The sequence below is a fragment of the Pinus tabuliformis genome, chromosome 3_2 (assembly GCF_031772625.1).
Source record: "Pinus tabuliformis cultivar Carrire ecotype Pingquan chromosome 3_2, CPIR1, whole genome shotgun sequence".
Lineage (NCBI taxonomy): Eukaryota > Viridiplantae > Streptophyta > Pinopsida > Pinales > Pinaceae > Pinus > Pinus tabuliformis.
The window spans coordinates 173,107,595-173,123,528 of NC_142302.1; the positions used below are offsets into that span (position 1 = coordinate 173,107,595).

The window sequence follows — 15,934 nt, forward strand, 5'->3', positions numbered from 1 at the left end:
TGCTTGTGGATGTCTCCTCCCTGGTTGAGGGGGAGTGAGCATTGACACCATATTATCCATTTGTCTTGTACTATGGCCGAGACTAACAGTCGTAAGCCTACTAAAGACACCAGTAGGGAGAACGGTGGATTAGATAAACATCTGGGACCAATATTCTTTGAGAATTTGTGCTTTGACTAGGACTAACTGCCATAATTCAAGTACATTAATCCAAGATAAGAATAGTCATGAGGATCGACATTTCCTGGTGTCAAATATTATGACAGTGGATTAGGAAATGATCATGCGAGGACATGCCTGATGAACATCCTAGTGCGGTAAGTGCCTAAAGAGGCAGTGGTGTCCAAATTTATGCCTCCCAACATTGTGCTATGATCTAATGGAGAGATATAACTTGTTATTCAAGGCCTTTCTATTTTGACAATGTTGGCTATGATGATGTAAATCATCGTTGATGATTATCAATCGAGATCCCTTCTTATATGAATATTTCAACTTGAGAGTACTTGTTTGTCTCATTATGAGCATCTCCCTAGTTTAGATGGAGTGTCATCATCTTCATTATCATCATCATCACCACCATCAATCTCATCATTGCATTATCGTCATAATCACCATTCATGTCGTCATCATCATCATCATCATCATCATCGTGATTATGGACATTGTCGCCAATTGTTCATAATTATAGGTATCGTAAGAAATATCATCAACCCAAAAAATATTACAAGTGCTCAAAAAGGGTTGTTAGGAAACATGATATATGCAAGAGAAATGACAACTTTATTTTTTAGATATGATCGATGATCATCATCATCACTACCATTATCATCGTCATTATGATTTTCATCATCCCCATCATCATAATTAATGTAATTTCTATCATCATTGTTGTCAACTTCGTCATGAACATCATAATCATCATTCATGCCATTATTGTTGTTGATGATGACCAAGATGAAAATAATGATAATGATGATCAAATGATGATGACTTGGAAGATGACTCTAAAGATAATGATTATGATTATGACCATGACAACATTTAAAAATTGGGAAGATTGTCCAAGGTCATTATCATCACCATCATCATTGTCATTATAACCCCCATCATCTTTATCATCATTTTGATTATCATAATAATCACAATTCATGTCATCGTCATCATCTTCATTATCATCATCATCATAATTATTGACATTGTCATCAGTTTTTCATAATTGTTTATGTCATAAGAAACATCATCAATGCAAAAAATATATGAGTGTTGGAAAATGGATGCAAAAGTCAAAAAAAAATGGGGGCAACAATAGACGTAAAATTAGATGAAGAGTGGACACAACATAAGTAGATGCACAACAATACAGAAAAATTGACACAAAAGTGGATGAAAAAGTAGATGCAATAGTTGATGCAAACTTGGACACAAAATAGGAGGCAAACATGGATGAAAAAGTGGAGGAAAACATGGGTGTAATAGTAGGCATAAAACTTAGCATGAATTGTTGTGAAATAAATGTGGATACAAAAATGAACAAAAAAAAAGACACAAACTTGGATGCAAAAAGGAGGCAAAATTGGATTAAAAAATGGATGTAAACATGGACCAAACATGGGTGCAATAGTGGACACAAAATTAGATTCAAAATTGGATGCATCAGAAGTGGATGTAAAAGTAGATGCAAAATGGGATGCAAAAAACATAAAAATTATTTGATGCAAAATTAGACACAAAAGAGGATGCAAATGTGGATGCAAAATTGGAAGAAAATGTGGGTTTCAATGATAGGCACAAGATATGGCACAACAAAAGTGGACGATAAAGTGGATGTAATAAAAAACACAAAAAAAGATGCAAACTTGGATGCAAGACAAGATGCAATAAGGGATGCAAAAGTGGCTGCAAACATGGGTGCAACAATAGAAACAAAATTGGATGAAAAATATGGATGCAATGGAAGTATATGCAAAAGAAGATACAAAATGAGATGCAAAACCCAACACAAAAGTGGATGCAATATTTTGATGCAAAAGTGGATGCGAAGATGGATGCAAAATTGGAAGCAAACATGGGTACAACAGTAAGTACAAAATATGGTACAAATAGTGTCACAACAAAAGTGGATGTAATGATAGATGCAAAAAAAAAAAAAAAATGAAGATGAAAAATAAGATGCAAAAAGGGATGCAAAAGTGGACGTAAACATGGGTGCAACAATGGATGAAAAATATGATGCAAAAGTTGATGCAACAAAATTCGATGCAAAAGTAGATGCAATATGAGACACAAAACCTTATGCAAGTCTTGACGCAAAGGGGATGCAAAAAATGATGTAAAAATGGATGCAAAAAATGATTTAAAAAATGATGCAAAAGAGGATGCAAGAGATGATGAAAAATTTGATGCAAGTGTAGGCGCTAAAAGTGGATGCAATAAATGACACAAAAGTTGGTGAAACAAAATTAGGTGCCAAAATTGATGCAAAACATGGTGCAAAGGATGGCACAAAACTTGGCATAAAACCTGGCGTAAAACCTGGTGTAAAACCTGATGCAAAACCTATTACAATATCTGGTGCTAAACTTGGTGTAAGACTTGGTGAAAACTCGATGCAAACTTTGCATCAATTTTTGCACCATATTTGATAAATGGACACAAATAGCACCAAAAATGGGATCTAGACGCAAAAAAGGAAGAGAAAAGGGACACTAATCACAGGGTTTTGTTGTAGTGGTTGGATTGCTATACTTGCTCAAACTTTGGAATGAAATGAGATAGTATGAGAAGTAAAGAATATTGTAGAGTATTAAGGCAAGATCAATAAATGTGAAGAGTTGTAAGGCTTGAAACATTCCAAAAGTATGTGTGTGAGTATAAATGGTTGGTTCTATGTACTTGTTTAAATTTACACATGAAAAAATATCAAGGAAAACAATGAGGGAAATTAAAACCAACAAAGGCTATATTGGCATAACATGTTTTTAGATGCAACAAAAGGGGTAAATAATAAATACTACTAGGTACTCAACTTGAAGCACAATTTCAATTATACATAATTATTTTGATATAATCACAATATGCCATCATTATAAGATAAGTGGAGTTTGTAGTAGACTCAAAGTTTATTCATTTTATTTTTTTAGTTAATTCTATTTTTTTGTCAACCATGTTTTCCACTTTCCTTTCGCACATATGTACTATCTACTTATGATTGTGACCAGCTGCAAGTCACATATGCTTGGACATTGTTATTAATTATTCTATATTTTATAATTGAATGCAATATTTTTTTATCATTGAGACATTGAAACTATCTTGTCATACAAATTGATATAATATTCTGCATCATTAACATCTTTACTTAAAGATTTACTTAATCTTTAATTAGTTAAATATATCTTTACTTAACGTTTAATTAGTCAAATAAATAAATCATTACTTTTTCACATTTTATAAGCATGTTGAAATAAAACTTTCTAAATGTTTTCCAAAAAAACCCCTAAAATTTCTTCATTCACATATTATTTTTAGGAAAACCTTTTTAGGTTTATTATGTTTTAATTTTTATTTTAGAGTATGTGGACTTTAAAAAGACCATAGAGCTTCTTCAATGAACAATATCGATCACTATTGTTAGGAAAACATGTTTCACCACGTATACAAAACCATAAAGTTTCTTCATTCAATTATGTAGATCACATATTATTTTTAGGAAAACCTTTTTATCTTTATTATGTTTTGAATTTTATTTTAGAGTATGTGGACTTTAAAAAGACCATAGAGCTTCGTCAATGAACAATATCGATCACTATTCTTAGGAAAACTTCTTTCACCACCTATACTATGTTTTGATTTTTGTTTTGATTTTTATTTTGGAATAGATAGACTTTAATGGACACAGAAAACAGTATATATAGCCACATATATCATTACGGCGTCCCTTCCCCACTTCGGCGTATATATATCAGTGATCACTGCATTATATATACCTCTGCAAGTTTCAGAGACAGAATTTGTTGTTCCGTCATTAATGTGCTCGTGAAAAGGCAGCAGGCAGTTGTTCTCCTAGAGTCAGACGATAAATGCTCCTGAAAAGGCCACTTTTGGGTCGAGGCATGCGTCTGTGGTCAGAAAGGCCGAGCTCTGATTGTCATATATGGGATCTGTCAAACACGAGTTTTTGTCACATATGGGATGTGTAAAGCACGAGTTTGGAAGATTTTTGCTTATGTCAAATATTTGTCAGACTTATTTTGTTCTATTCGACAATACGTTAAATGCTGATGAAAGGCCAAATTGAACATAGCCGAACCCAAGCTCCATGTAATCAATTTGCACACTCTAGACCCGCCCATTTTAAGTCCAAAAACAGAGATGATTCATACTCGTGCATAATTCATACTCACTCCACTATTAAATCACTGATAAACTTGATCGGTTAAGCAACCAATATGAAAACACAAGAACCTCCCAAGAGAATCTCATGTTTCAGGCGTTGATATCCATATATGATTTAATTTGGAGCTTGTTTTCGCATCCCTTGAGATCACTGAATGCTCCACAGGATAGCATTGGACATACATATAAACCCAACATTAAATTTGTCTGTCTTTATCTGTGTGGCGTGTTGCTTTTAAAATGCCCATTGCCGCAACTTCCTTGACACAGATCTGGCACGTTGCGTTATGTTTGATCATGTGGGAATTGAGGAGCAGAAGAATAGAGTAGTGGGCCGGTCCCTTCAGCATTTGATTGCCTGATACGAGCCTAACTGGGATAGTTTAATGGTGGGCACAAAAATCCGCGATGGCAGAATTAGTAGGGAATTGCAGTAATCCATCCTCTTGTTTAATTTTAAGGGACAAGTTTTGGTGTGATAAGGTTTCGGGGTAGGTTCCCCTGCGATCCAGAGCTTTGGTCTTTGTTAAGTTATTAGTATATTTGGCAGTCATCTCTAAGTTATTGGTATATTTAGTTTTATATGGTTGGATATATTCTCAGTGGGTTTATTAATAAAAAATAAATTTTACACCATACAGAGCCTCTAAATTTATGAAATTATAAATTATTGAATTTAATAAGTTATAAATTATTGGTATATATGGTTTCACAAAACTATAGTTAAAAAAGTACAATTCTCTGAAACTTTTACTTTTTTATAAAAGGAACTCCCGGTGTTATAGGACATAGGTTTGATCCTAGACCGGAACTCCCGGTGTTATATTACGTAGGTTTGATCCTAGACCTGACACAAAATCACCATGGTTAAAAAAAGTACATTTCTCTGGAACTTTACTTTTTATAAAAGGAATAGATTATTTTGTATGTAATACAATTTTCTATACAGGTTATTGCACATCGTTTCCTCGTCGATACGCCATATTGACAATTTACTGTAATTGGACAGCTATCAGTTACAGAAGTACAGAGGTTGAGGTTCGTTTGTTTTGCCCATGGATCCCAACGATAGAGAAACATGGGCAGACAGCGAGGACAGGTTGGCATATCTATCTGATACAGCTTTACTCTTCAAGGATGTCGTTGAAGGACGAGATAAACAATCGTGCCAATACATGTCTAGGGGTTATGTGACTCAGTGGGCTAGAATGTTCCTCAACAATCTGATGTGCTGTTTTATGTTCACACGCTTGAGGAGATTGTTGACCTGGCCCCCTTGATTATTCATTTTCGTAACACACCTGGTCGAAAAGCATATGTAGTAGTAAGTGGAAGATCTCAACGCACCTGTGAAGAAGCTTCTCTCATGCTTGGATGGTCTCTAACTGCATGTCACGAGCGCCGCTTCAAAATTTTTGATTTGGATCTGGGTTCTGGAAGTTCTAGCGTACCTATCATACGAGACATTTACTCCTCCATGAAGGGCCTGCTTGCGATACATAGCCCTTCTGCCATTATCACTGTGGCAGATCTAGATCCTGCTACTCGGGATGGATTGGCTTTAGCAGTGGGAAGGGCTTCCAGCACTGCTTTGATTCAGCTGCCTCGTGTATCTATCCCTCATATTTCTTGGATGGCTGATGTCAAGCCAGCAGCATTGAAACGTAAGTCATTTTGATATTGCTTCATTAATTATCTAGCACTTTGCTATCTTCAATTGCTAATAGGAGTACACTCTTGTTTAGGTTGAGATCTTGAAAAAGTTTGGCAAACATAACCTTCAGATGTTGAACTCTGATTTTGATCAGATATGTTTTCCATTTTGGTACTAAAATATAGTGTGTGGGAGCATTTGTATCACACTACTCTAATGAATGTTGTTCATGGAATTTTTGGATTGAAACTGAGTTTTGACATTTCAAAATATGATACAATTTCCAAAAATTTCATGAACAGCAATATGCCAAACTGTGGAAATCTTCACATCTAAATAATGGACGTTTTGGGAAATAATTTCTTATTCCAACATTTGATGCATTTTGCAAGAAGTTTAGATCATTGATTTGTTTCTCTTATTCTGGCGTGGTGCAGAATGGAATAGGATGAGCATCTTAGTGAATATAGTCACCCAAAATAGACCTGCATCACTGAAGAGACTGTTGGATTCATTGACTGAATCCTATTATGTTGGAGACAAAGTTGTTTTGACATTCAATATGGACAGCGCTGTGGATGTAGAGACCCTGAAGATGGTAGACAGTTTCATTTGGCCACACGGAGAGAAAATTATTAGACGTAGGACTCTTCATGGGGGTCTCATAAGGGCAGTCAGTGAAAGTTGGTATCCATCTTCTGATGACGATTTTCGTCTAGTTCTTGAGGATGACATTGAGGTATCTCCCTTCTACTATATGTGGCTCAAATATGCCCTCTTGGCTTACCAGTATGATCCACAAGTTTCCTTACCTGAGCTCAATGCCATTGCCCTATACACTGCCATTGCCCTGTACACTCCAAGGTTAATTGAAGTAATTAAAGAGAGACCCAAGTGGAATGCAACCCAATTCTTCAAGGCGCTGCATCCGAACACACCATATTTACATCAGCTTCCATGCAGCTGGGGCTCTCTATTCTTCCCACGAAAGTGGAGAGAGTTTTACAAGTACATGAACATGAGATTTACAGAAGATGTGCAGAAGAATCCAATGCAGATACCGGGTTCCACAACCAATGGATGGCAATCATCTTGGAATAAATTCTTAATTGATGTCATGTATTTACGAGGGTATGTAACACTTTATCCTAACTTTCCTGACCAGAGAAACTTCTCAACAAACCACATGGAGCCAGGAGCTCACATTGCTGTAGCATATATCTTTGTGACCCACAAGAAGGAGGATTTTGAAGTGCCCCTCTTACAAGAGGACTTCTATAAGCTACTTCCTCAGCAGAAGATGCCTCCTTTATCCACCTTGCCAGTAATCAATCTCTTCAATCAAATCACCACCTTGGAGGAGTTGAAGGCAGCAGGATCCAAACTGCAGAAGGATGTTATAGAATGTAAGTTGACAGTTGTAAGGGTAGATGATATCACAGGAGAACCATTGAACTGTGTCACTTACTGAGGTGCTACCCCCTGTTACTGCCCTTTCAAAGTTGGGGAGGTATGTTTATCTTATCCCTTAAAATACATAAGGGTACTTACATACTGGCTATTTTTTCAGCTTGGCATTACATGAAACTCTGCTCATACAGAATAACTGCAGAGAAATGAAAATGTACTAATTTTGACTTTTATGGCCTCTGATTTCGTCGGCAACCGTTAAGACTCTAACAAGAAAAGGAAATCGCATCGTGCTCTTTCACGAGGGAAAAAGAACGATGCCTGTTCCTCTATGAGTTGTGTACAATTTGTTCATGAGAAGCAGGGAAGCTCTCAGTCCGCTGCACTAACAATCTTACAAAAACGAAAAAGAAATCTGTGAAATCTTGTATTCTCAAAATTTTATCAAACAACCACATATAAGTTTTATCAACCCACCACATATAAGTTTTATTCCTTTCGAATCTTTTTCAAATTTAAATTTTAAATTTTTTTCGGGGTGGTTACTAACATCTATGAAAATTGAATTTGATATATTAAATTTAAAAAAAAGAAATTGTTAAATTATAACATTATTTTAACGAATAATTAATATAAGTTTAATATATATATATTTAAAAAAATATGGAATATGGTTATTAATTATGGAGTTTTATCTTTATTTTATTGTGGAGATTTTTAATTTGTAAATAGGCTTTGTTAAATTACCGTAGGTCAATAAGCCATTAATTAAGAGTCAAAGCATTTTGACCCAAACTGATTACAATATACTAGGCTTTAGTAGATATAATAATAATAATAATATATATACAATTAATAAAAATATAATACTAGTAATATGTAAAACAACAATATTAATAAATATAGCACTAATAGTAAATATATATACAATTAATAAAAATATAATACTAGTAATATGTAAAATAACAATATTAACAAATATAGCACTAATAGTAAAATAGCTGGAATTTTTATTTTTTATTTTATTTTATTTTTATAAGGAAAAAATCATAGCTTTATTCAACCTAAAAACAAGGAACAAAATTATATTTTGTAGATGTTTAAAAGCATTCGATCATGTCAGTCTCTCGGACGATGTACAGTAAAGAGAAAGAAAAATATAAAAAAGTACATAATTTTCCGTGACTCAGTTTGATAAAAATTGCTTAGTTTCCCCTTTTTCCCTTTTTTTTTCCACCTCTTGCCAAACTCTTGGATTGGGAGTGGTTGTTACTATCTAGTTGATTTTCATCTACCTTTGGGGGGACTTCTTTGTTTGAGTCTAAGCTCTCAAATACATGGTGTCACGCCCCTACACCTGCGGTAGTCTTTCAACCGCTTATAGCGAGGTGCGGCACCACCGAACACTTTCTTTTCACCAATACTTATGTTCGTGGACTACACCTAATTCACTTTCTCCTACTTAGTTTGTGTTTCGCAACCAAGTATTATTATGTTTAGCCTTTATACCAATGAACACCCATACTCATTCATTATCAACAGCAATTATAAACGAAAAAGACAATTGCACAGTATAAAGGGAGGGGCAACTCCCTGCAATATGAGTCTGCCCGAATCAATATAATATATAATCTTCACTTTTACAATGTACAAGCTAAATCTTGGGAAACCCCAAATTTACACTTAGTCAATCTTCACAACTTTGGCAAACTCGGTTGCCCAGCTCGTCGGCACCTCCGCACGGTTTCCACACGACTCACCAACCCGTTGTTCACCTCGTCGCACGTCTTCATTGGTTCGCTCTTCGTTTGGTCGCAAACGCCCAAACCATGTATCCCTGCCCACACGCAGTCCCGCTTGCCAACTCTTTACAAATGCCCAAATCGTATGAACAACACGTAGTACCGACTGCCCAACTCTACGACCTCTGGTTCCAACCTTCGTTCACCTTCGTGCACACTTGCACGGTGTGCGGACGCTCACCCGAGTCGCCAAGACACCCACGCCAAGTCGTCGCACAATGCGGGCGCCACACACCCGTGCACGCCCTTCTCCAACCACCGGGCGCACCCTCGCCCGCACCTTCGCCCAACACCAAGTACGACTTTCCTTCACCGTGCGTTCACCCAAGACCGGCGCATGAGATGTGCGCCTCCCCTCTTGAACTGCACACTAGAAAACTGCGCACTTCTTCCTTAAGCGAAGATGAGAAGTGATTGTCGAATGATGAAATGCCTCCACGCATTCCCCAACTTATACCCATCGCAAGTGGGGGTGGTGGCTCGCCCAGCCGACCACCCAACGTTCGTGCGCACACCCTTCTTCAACGCCAAACGCTCCATACTTGAGTCGGCCCGCCCTCCATCATGAGTCGGCCTCCAAGTAACCCGCTCAATGCTCCAAGGTGTATAAATACTCTATCGCACTCCATTATTGTCGCATGTTTCGTCGCAAGCTCGTCGTCGCAAACCGTCGCAACTGCAGCTCGCCCGTGTGCGCGCGCCCAGGTCATGCAGCCCAACTCGCCGTGCAAGCCCGCGCGCCCGTGCCTGGTTCACCCACGCACCCGAGGACCTTACACATGGGATCTCTTAATGCCCCTCGATTCATTTTCAGTGGGTGTTTCCGCTTCTCGTTGTTCTGATACTACAAACTCTGGTGATTCAATACCCTTCTAGCTAAGAGTCATTGTTTATGACTGATCCCCACTTTTCTATTTGATTGACTGCTAGGTTGAGTCGATGCTTCAATATTTGGAGTATCTTCCTCGAGCTCTTCTTCTTCATCTTCTGAAGTGTCAAAGAATTTCCATTCACTTGGCTTACGGTCCTGCCTCTTTTTCATTTTTGGGGCCTTTTTTGCTTGTGGGAAAGTGTTATGCAAGTGTCATGTTTGAAAACAAGTTCAACATCTAAATGTTTTATTCTCATAATCTAAAACCCATGTCCACTAAAAATTTTCATGTTCTATAAGAAGATGACCAGGAAGACCTTTGCTAAGGTTAATCTCTACACATATCCTAATAAATGTAAAGATACATTTTTGTTGTTCTGTACAAATCCATTTTCTTGTATTTTCCCAAAGTATTTCTGATATCTTCCAAAACCCGATGGTGCTAGAAAGGAAGAGGGAGGTCTGCCAACCTCACTCAAATTGACATCATTGTTACCACCATTCTTGTAGCATCAAACTTTGGGAACCATGGGGTAACGAAAGCCTCACTCTACCTCAAAACCATAGCCCTTCATTTAAAACTTTTTCCATATCTTGTTGTGTATCAAATCGTACCATGAAGAAGGCTTTAGAGCATAAGTAGAGATCATAGTTTGTAGTCTAAGAGGAATACACCCACTGATATAAGCCTTCAGGTCTCGACCAAAAACCATTAAACTGACATATTAATGCCTTAGTTTATAGATCAACAAAGTATAATTTTACCTCTGGGGTTTTTACGTCAATAACTAGTACCTTATCCATTTGCTCGACAATGTAAGGTCTTGGTAGATTTTGGATCTAATCGGCTGGAGTGACTGTAACACACCCCAATTACTAGAGGTGGTTACTAAACTAACATGAATCCCAAGGTGCAATGATGAGAATGGGATTTATAAATAATTGAATTGAGATGTTAAAACATCTCTATTGGGTTACTTAATTGCTCTTAAAATGACCAACTGAGCTCCATTCATTAAATTGTCAACCCAAAACTTGTTTAGTTATTTCAAGGCTGTCTACACAGTATGTGCAAAGAATAGTGCTAATGTGATCTAATTTGTCTAGCCCTATTGAAAGGTAAATGCATGTAAAATACAAGGAACAACTATGATTTCAGAAAAGAACAACTTAGTCACAACTTTGAGAATTCAAACATAAACAATCAAAGCTACTTTAAGATGATCAAAGCTTGAATCTTCTACTGCGAAAGAAATAATTATGCTAAACAAAAGTTGTTTCCTAGGAAACTACAACTATAAGAAAGGAACAACACTTCTGAATAGAAATGATTATGCTGAAAGAAATATCAAATCTTGCACTTAATTTTTTTTATCAATCACAAGAAATGACAAAACAAATAACGCTTTAGAAAATCAATTATTAGGAATCCAATCTCATGACCTTCATTCAAACTATTGTAGCAACTATCACTTTAATGAGCAACCCAATAATGAATGATCATATCTAAAACATGATTGAATAATTGCAAAGCAAGAACTGAAAGCATAAATGTAAATTTAATAACACAAAGAAGGGCAGTAGTCGTTCGGGGATTGGGCCCATGATCATTGGAATTTGTTGCATTCCTTTTTAAGTTCAAATCAGTGGTATCGGAGAGGTCTACTCTTTCTATGTTTTTCTTTGCATGTCCCCAATGAGGTCAGGATATAAGGAGTTGGGGCTTGAACTAGTTGAACCTTTGCAAGACCAGCTTTGCAAATCCTGAAGACCTCCCATGGCGGAAGAGAAGAAAGATGAGGGGGAAAGAGATCCTTTCAAAATCTTGCTCGAAGAAGTCCTCGAGCGACAGAGGAACGCGATGATGTACAACTTTTCCCAGATCCTTTAGCGGCTACCCAAAGGTGACACATCTCCTTTCAGCAACCACTCTGGAAGCGCCACACCCTTTAAGGTACTAATTAACTTTGACATCCCCATATTTGAAGGTTAGATAGATGTGAATGTCGTAGATAAATGGTTAAATATGCTAGAAGGATGTTTTCCTATTCATGATTTTCCTGTCAGGGAAAAGATTACTTTTGCACGTCTCAAAGCCCCCCCCTACACCAAGGACTAGTGGGAAACCTACTGTGAGAAGAAGGACAAAAGTACACCCTCACTATTTTCAGTCACGCCCACTTGGAATTCATTCTGGGACGTCATCAAGGAGTAGTACTACCCTATTGGGAGCTATGAGGATAAATACATAAAGTGGACCATGTTGTGGCAGGGAAGGGACCAAGACATGCCAGAATTTACCAATGTTTTTCATACCCTTCGCATGAAGTTGGGTATTAAATATTCTCAGTGACATTTGGTACTCAAGTACTACGATTGTTAACATAGGTACATCCAAGATGAGATGGAGTTCCTGGACATCTCCTCGCTCGGTACAATGTACCGATATGTTGTCAGGATTGAGTAGAAGTTTAAATTGAAGAAGCGAGAATTTGGATCTGCGAATCTGAAGCAAGGAAAAGGTTCCCCCAAACCATAGAGCAAAGGACAAAGCCAAGGCGGGGCAACCCATAACGACCCACCGAATTCGCAATTAAAGAACAACACTAAAAAGATAAAGAAGGACATAGGAAAATGGTGTGAGTTCCATAATAACTCTACTCGCAACATAAGAGAGTGTTGGGCCAAGAAGTCACTGGTGGCCGAGCTGAAGGCTTCCGAATCATACGCATGTTCCAACTCTGAGTCAGAACCCAACAAGGGGAATGATAAAGGGAAACAGGTCATTGATGTAGAGCGTAGTGCCACCATGGCCACCACCAAGATCCAGAAGAATGATCTTGAATATCCAGAGGAGGGGGAACTCCTTTTCCACTCACAGATGTGGGTCAAGGGTTCTCCGCTGTAGTTCATTGTTGACAGTGGGAGCCAAAATAACATCATTTCAGTAGAGGTTTTGAAGTGATTGGGCCTACTGACTGCAATACATATGTAGTTGTACACTAGCAGGTATTTTCACCAAGGACGAGATCTCTGCGTCAGCCAGCAGTGCCACCTTCCCTACAACATCAACCCCTTCACGGATGAGGTACTATGTGATGTCACTTCTCTTGAAGTTTGTGATGTATTACTAGGACAACCATACTTGTGGAAGCGACATGCTATATATGAGTCTATACCTCTCTCTCTAATTATTACTTTGGGCAAATAAGTTGTACAAGATATCGGAGGTAGCCCAGTAGGATGAGGATGAGTCATCTTACCAAATGGCCAACCAAGCGAACCACCAAGAACCACACAAGCCATTAGCCCTTAAGCCTTTAGCCAAGATCCATAAGCCCAATCAAGTGGATGGATACCCGCCATACGTGAGAGTGTGAGCCCATCATGTGAGTCAAAGAAATGGAAGTGGAAGTGGATGGCTTGCTCTTTTATACTTGCCCGCAGTAAGGCACCACCATCTCTTTGATCTCTGCAAAGAAATGCAGTAAGATCATTTCACAGACTAGGAAATTTTATTTCCTTATGATTCGCCATGAGGGCAAGAAGAATATTGTGGCCACGACTTTCGGACTGGGCTCCTCCGCACAACAATAACATATGGACAAGGTCGTGGAGGAGTACGGGGACATTTTCGCCTCACCTATGGGGATACCCTTGTACTGTCAGGTCAAGCACTCCATCGAGGGTGCGCCGCTACCTAATGGATCGATCTATCGACTCTTTGTTATGGAGAACGATGAGATCAAGATGCAAATTCATGAGCTGTTGCAGAAAGGGCACATCAAGCTAAGCTCAACACCCTGTGGGAGCCTGATTATATTGGTGTAGAAGAATGAGCAATAGTATTAGAAGAGAAATATGCCAAGTAGGGGTAACGGTCCCTACTCTTTATCGAGTCTGCAAATCCCTAGACACGATGCAAGAATGAGACCAAACTGAAGATTGTCTCAAGCCGAAAGGGCTGAGCTCCAAACTTTGCAAGGATGATGTGCTGAGGTATTGTCTATTTGCATCTAATGATGCGGTGGAGAAGAAGATTATGGACTCTCTCAACTGAATCCCAATCCAACTCAAGTAAAGACGGTCCCCAAACCTCTAAGCGATATAGAACAGTGGGACGGATCAAGGTGTCCATGAGGCTCATCTTGGACGAGATGTCCTAGAAGTGATGTCAAAAGCGCTATCTCTCGAGAAGGGCTAAGGATCCATATCCTTTATTGATCTAAGGCTGCAGTACTGGTCGCAAACTGAAGCAGGGACCTGAGAATTGCACCCCCAAGTACATATACGTGTTGGTGATCTAAACCTCCTCCCCTTTGAATAGGAAGTGAAAGCCCGAAGTTTTCTTCACTCTGTTGAAGATCATAACCTTGGTTTTACCTAGGTTTACGTCAATTGTCGAAGATCACAAAACAAAGCTAAGGCATTCAACTTCCTCTGTAATCCTTCTGGAGATGAGGAGAGGAGGACCACGTCATCAACAAAGAGTAGAATAGATATCATGACCTGGTGAATAAGGCAACCATCGGTGTCCTGGACATTCTTGTGTAGAAAAGCCTGCAAGTCATCAATATAGATCCCAAACAAGCTAGGGGAAAATGGACAACCTTATTTAACCCTAATAGTGCTGCAGATGAAATCAAACATCCCATGAACCATGCGAAGATGACGAAGGACAAACTCATATAGGTGAGTAATAGATGTCAATAGGGTTGTCAAGATGCCAATATCTCTAAGTCTTTGGAGTAAGGCTTCCCTTGGAACAAAGTCAAAAGCTTTCCAAAAATCTACGAAACAACAATAAAATTTCAAAGAACGATGTCGTGCCTCCTCAATCACAACGCAGAGGGTGAAGATGTGGTCAATGTTTTGATGAGCTAGTTGAAAACCTGCTTGTCACCTAGCTCTGAGTTGTCTCTGCTCAAGGTCACTGGAGAGCTTCTTATGAAGAACATTAGCATACAATTTCGAGAACATGTGGCCCACCATGATCATTCTGTAGTTATTGGATTTGAGTTGGAGCCTGATTTGTGGATCGGATGGATGATATGTTGTGAACATTCCAATGGAAAACCTTCATGGACTACATGGTTAAAGAGATCAGCCAAGTAACTAACCAAAGCACAAAAACCATGTTTAAAGAGCTCTACTTGGTAGCCTTCCTCATCGGCTACTTTGTTGTTTTTCATCACCCAAATGGCCTCTCTAATATATTTGTCTGAGAAAAGGTAACAAGAAGGGGGTGGGGAGGTAACATGAACTTGACCTTGCCCCGGAATATCATAAATGTTGGAAGTGTGAAAGAACATGGATGTAGGGTCGAGGTCATATGGAAGAGGCGAGCGTCGAGGAAGGATGGTATGGCATAATTGTTTAGGGGAGTGGGCAAGGGGAGCAGAAAGTTCTCGTCTTCTATGAGAGACAAAGAGTCGTTTCTTGTGACGAAGGAGACGATCGTAAGAAGATTTGAGGTCAAGGTAGAAGGGTTGAGAGTGGGTGAAAGCATATCAAATTTCTTGATGTAGAGTCTTGCATTCGTCATCGTACCATTTGTTCATGGGGGAAGATCCAACTTTTCGGGAGATGGAAGTGGAACAAGTGGAGTGAGGGGAGGATTTGAGTGCTGCTTCCCAAAATGGTAGATGAAAGACGAGTGTATTTAGTGGAAGCAGAATCAAGCAAGGAGAACTGGGTCTCTTATGGGAGAATCTTGCGTAGGGTAGAGGAGAATATGTCAGTGTCTCCTTCATCAAATCGAAAGGTGGTTCGGGGTGGGCCCCGAGGGGAAGGACGGGG

The 15,934-nt window shown here is 38.6% G+C and overlaps 1 protein-coding gene across 1 annotated transcript; it reads left to right on the forward strand.

Annotated features, from left to right (window-relative positions):
* Window positions 1–5,414: 5,414 nt before the first annotated feature.
* On the forward strand, window positions 5,415–7,523 carry LOC149180345 (uncharacterized). The gene is made up of 2 exons (XM_089418164.1): window positions 5,415–6,062; window positions 6,490–7,523. The coding sequence occupies exons 1-2, from the start codon at window positions 5,765–5,767 to the stop codon at window positions 7,521–7,523; spliced, it is 1,332 nt and encodes a 443-aa protein (XP_089274290.1). The 5' UTR covers window positions 5,415–5,764.
* The last annotated feature ends 8,411 nt before the right edge of the window (window positions 7,524–15,934 follow it).

What these genes read in the sequence shown, in the direction of transcription:
- LOC149180345 (XM_089418164.1), top strand. Translation starts at nt 5,765, where the DNA reads ATGCTTGGATGGTCTCTAACTGCATGTCACGAGCGCCGCTTCAAAATT. An exon ending in CAAGCCAGCAGCATTGAAAC is followed by an intron (nt 6,063 to 6,489) that starts GTAAGTCATTTT and finishes GGCGTGGTGCAG; the next exon opens with AATGGAATAGGATGAGCATC.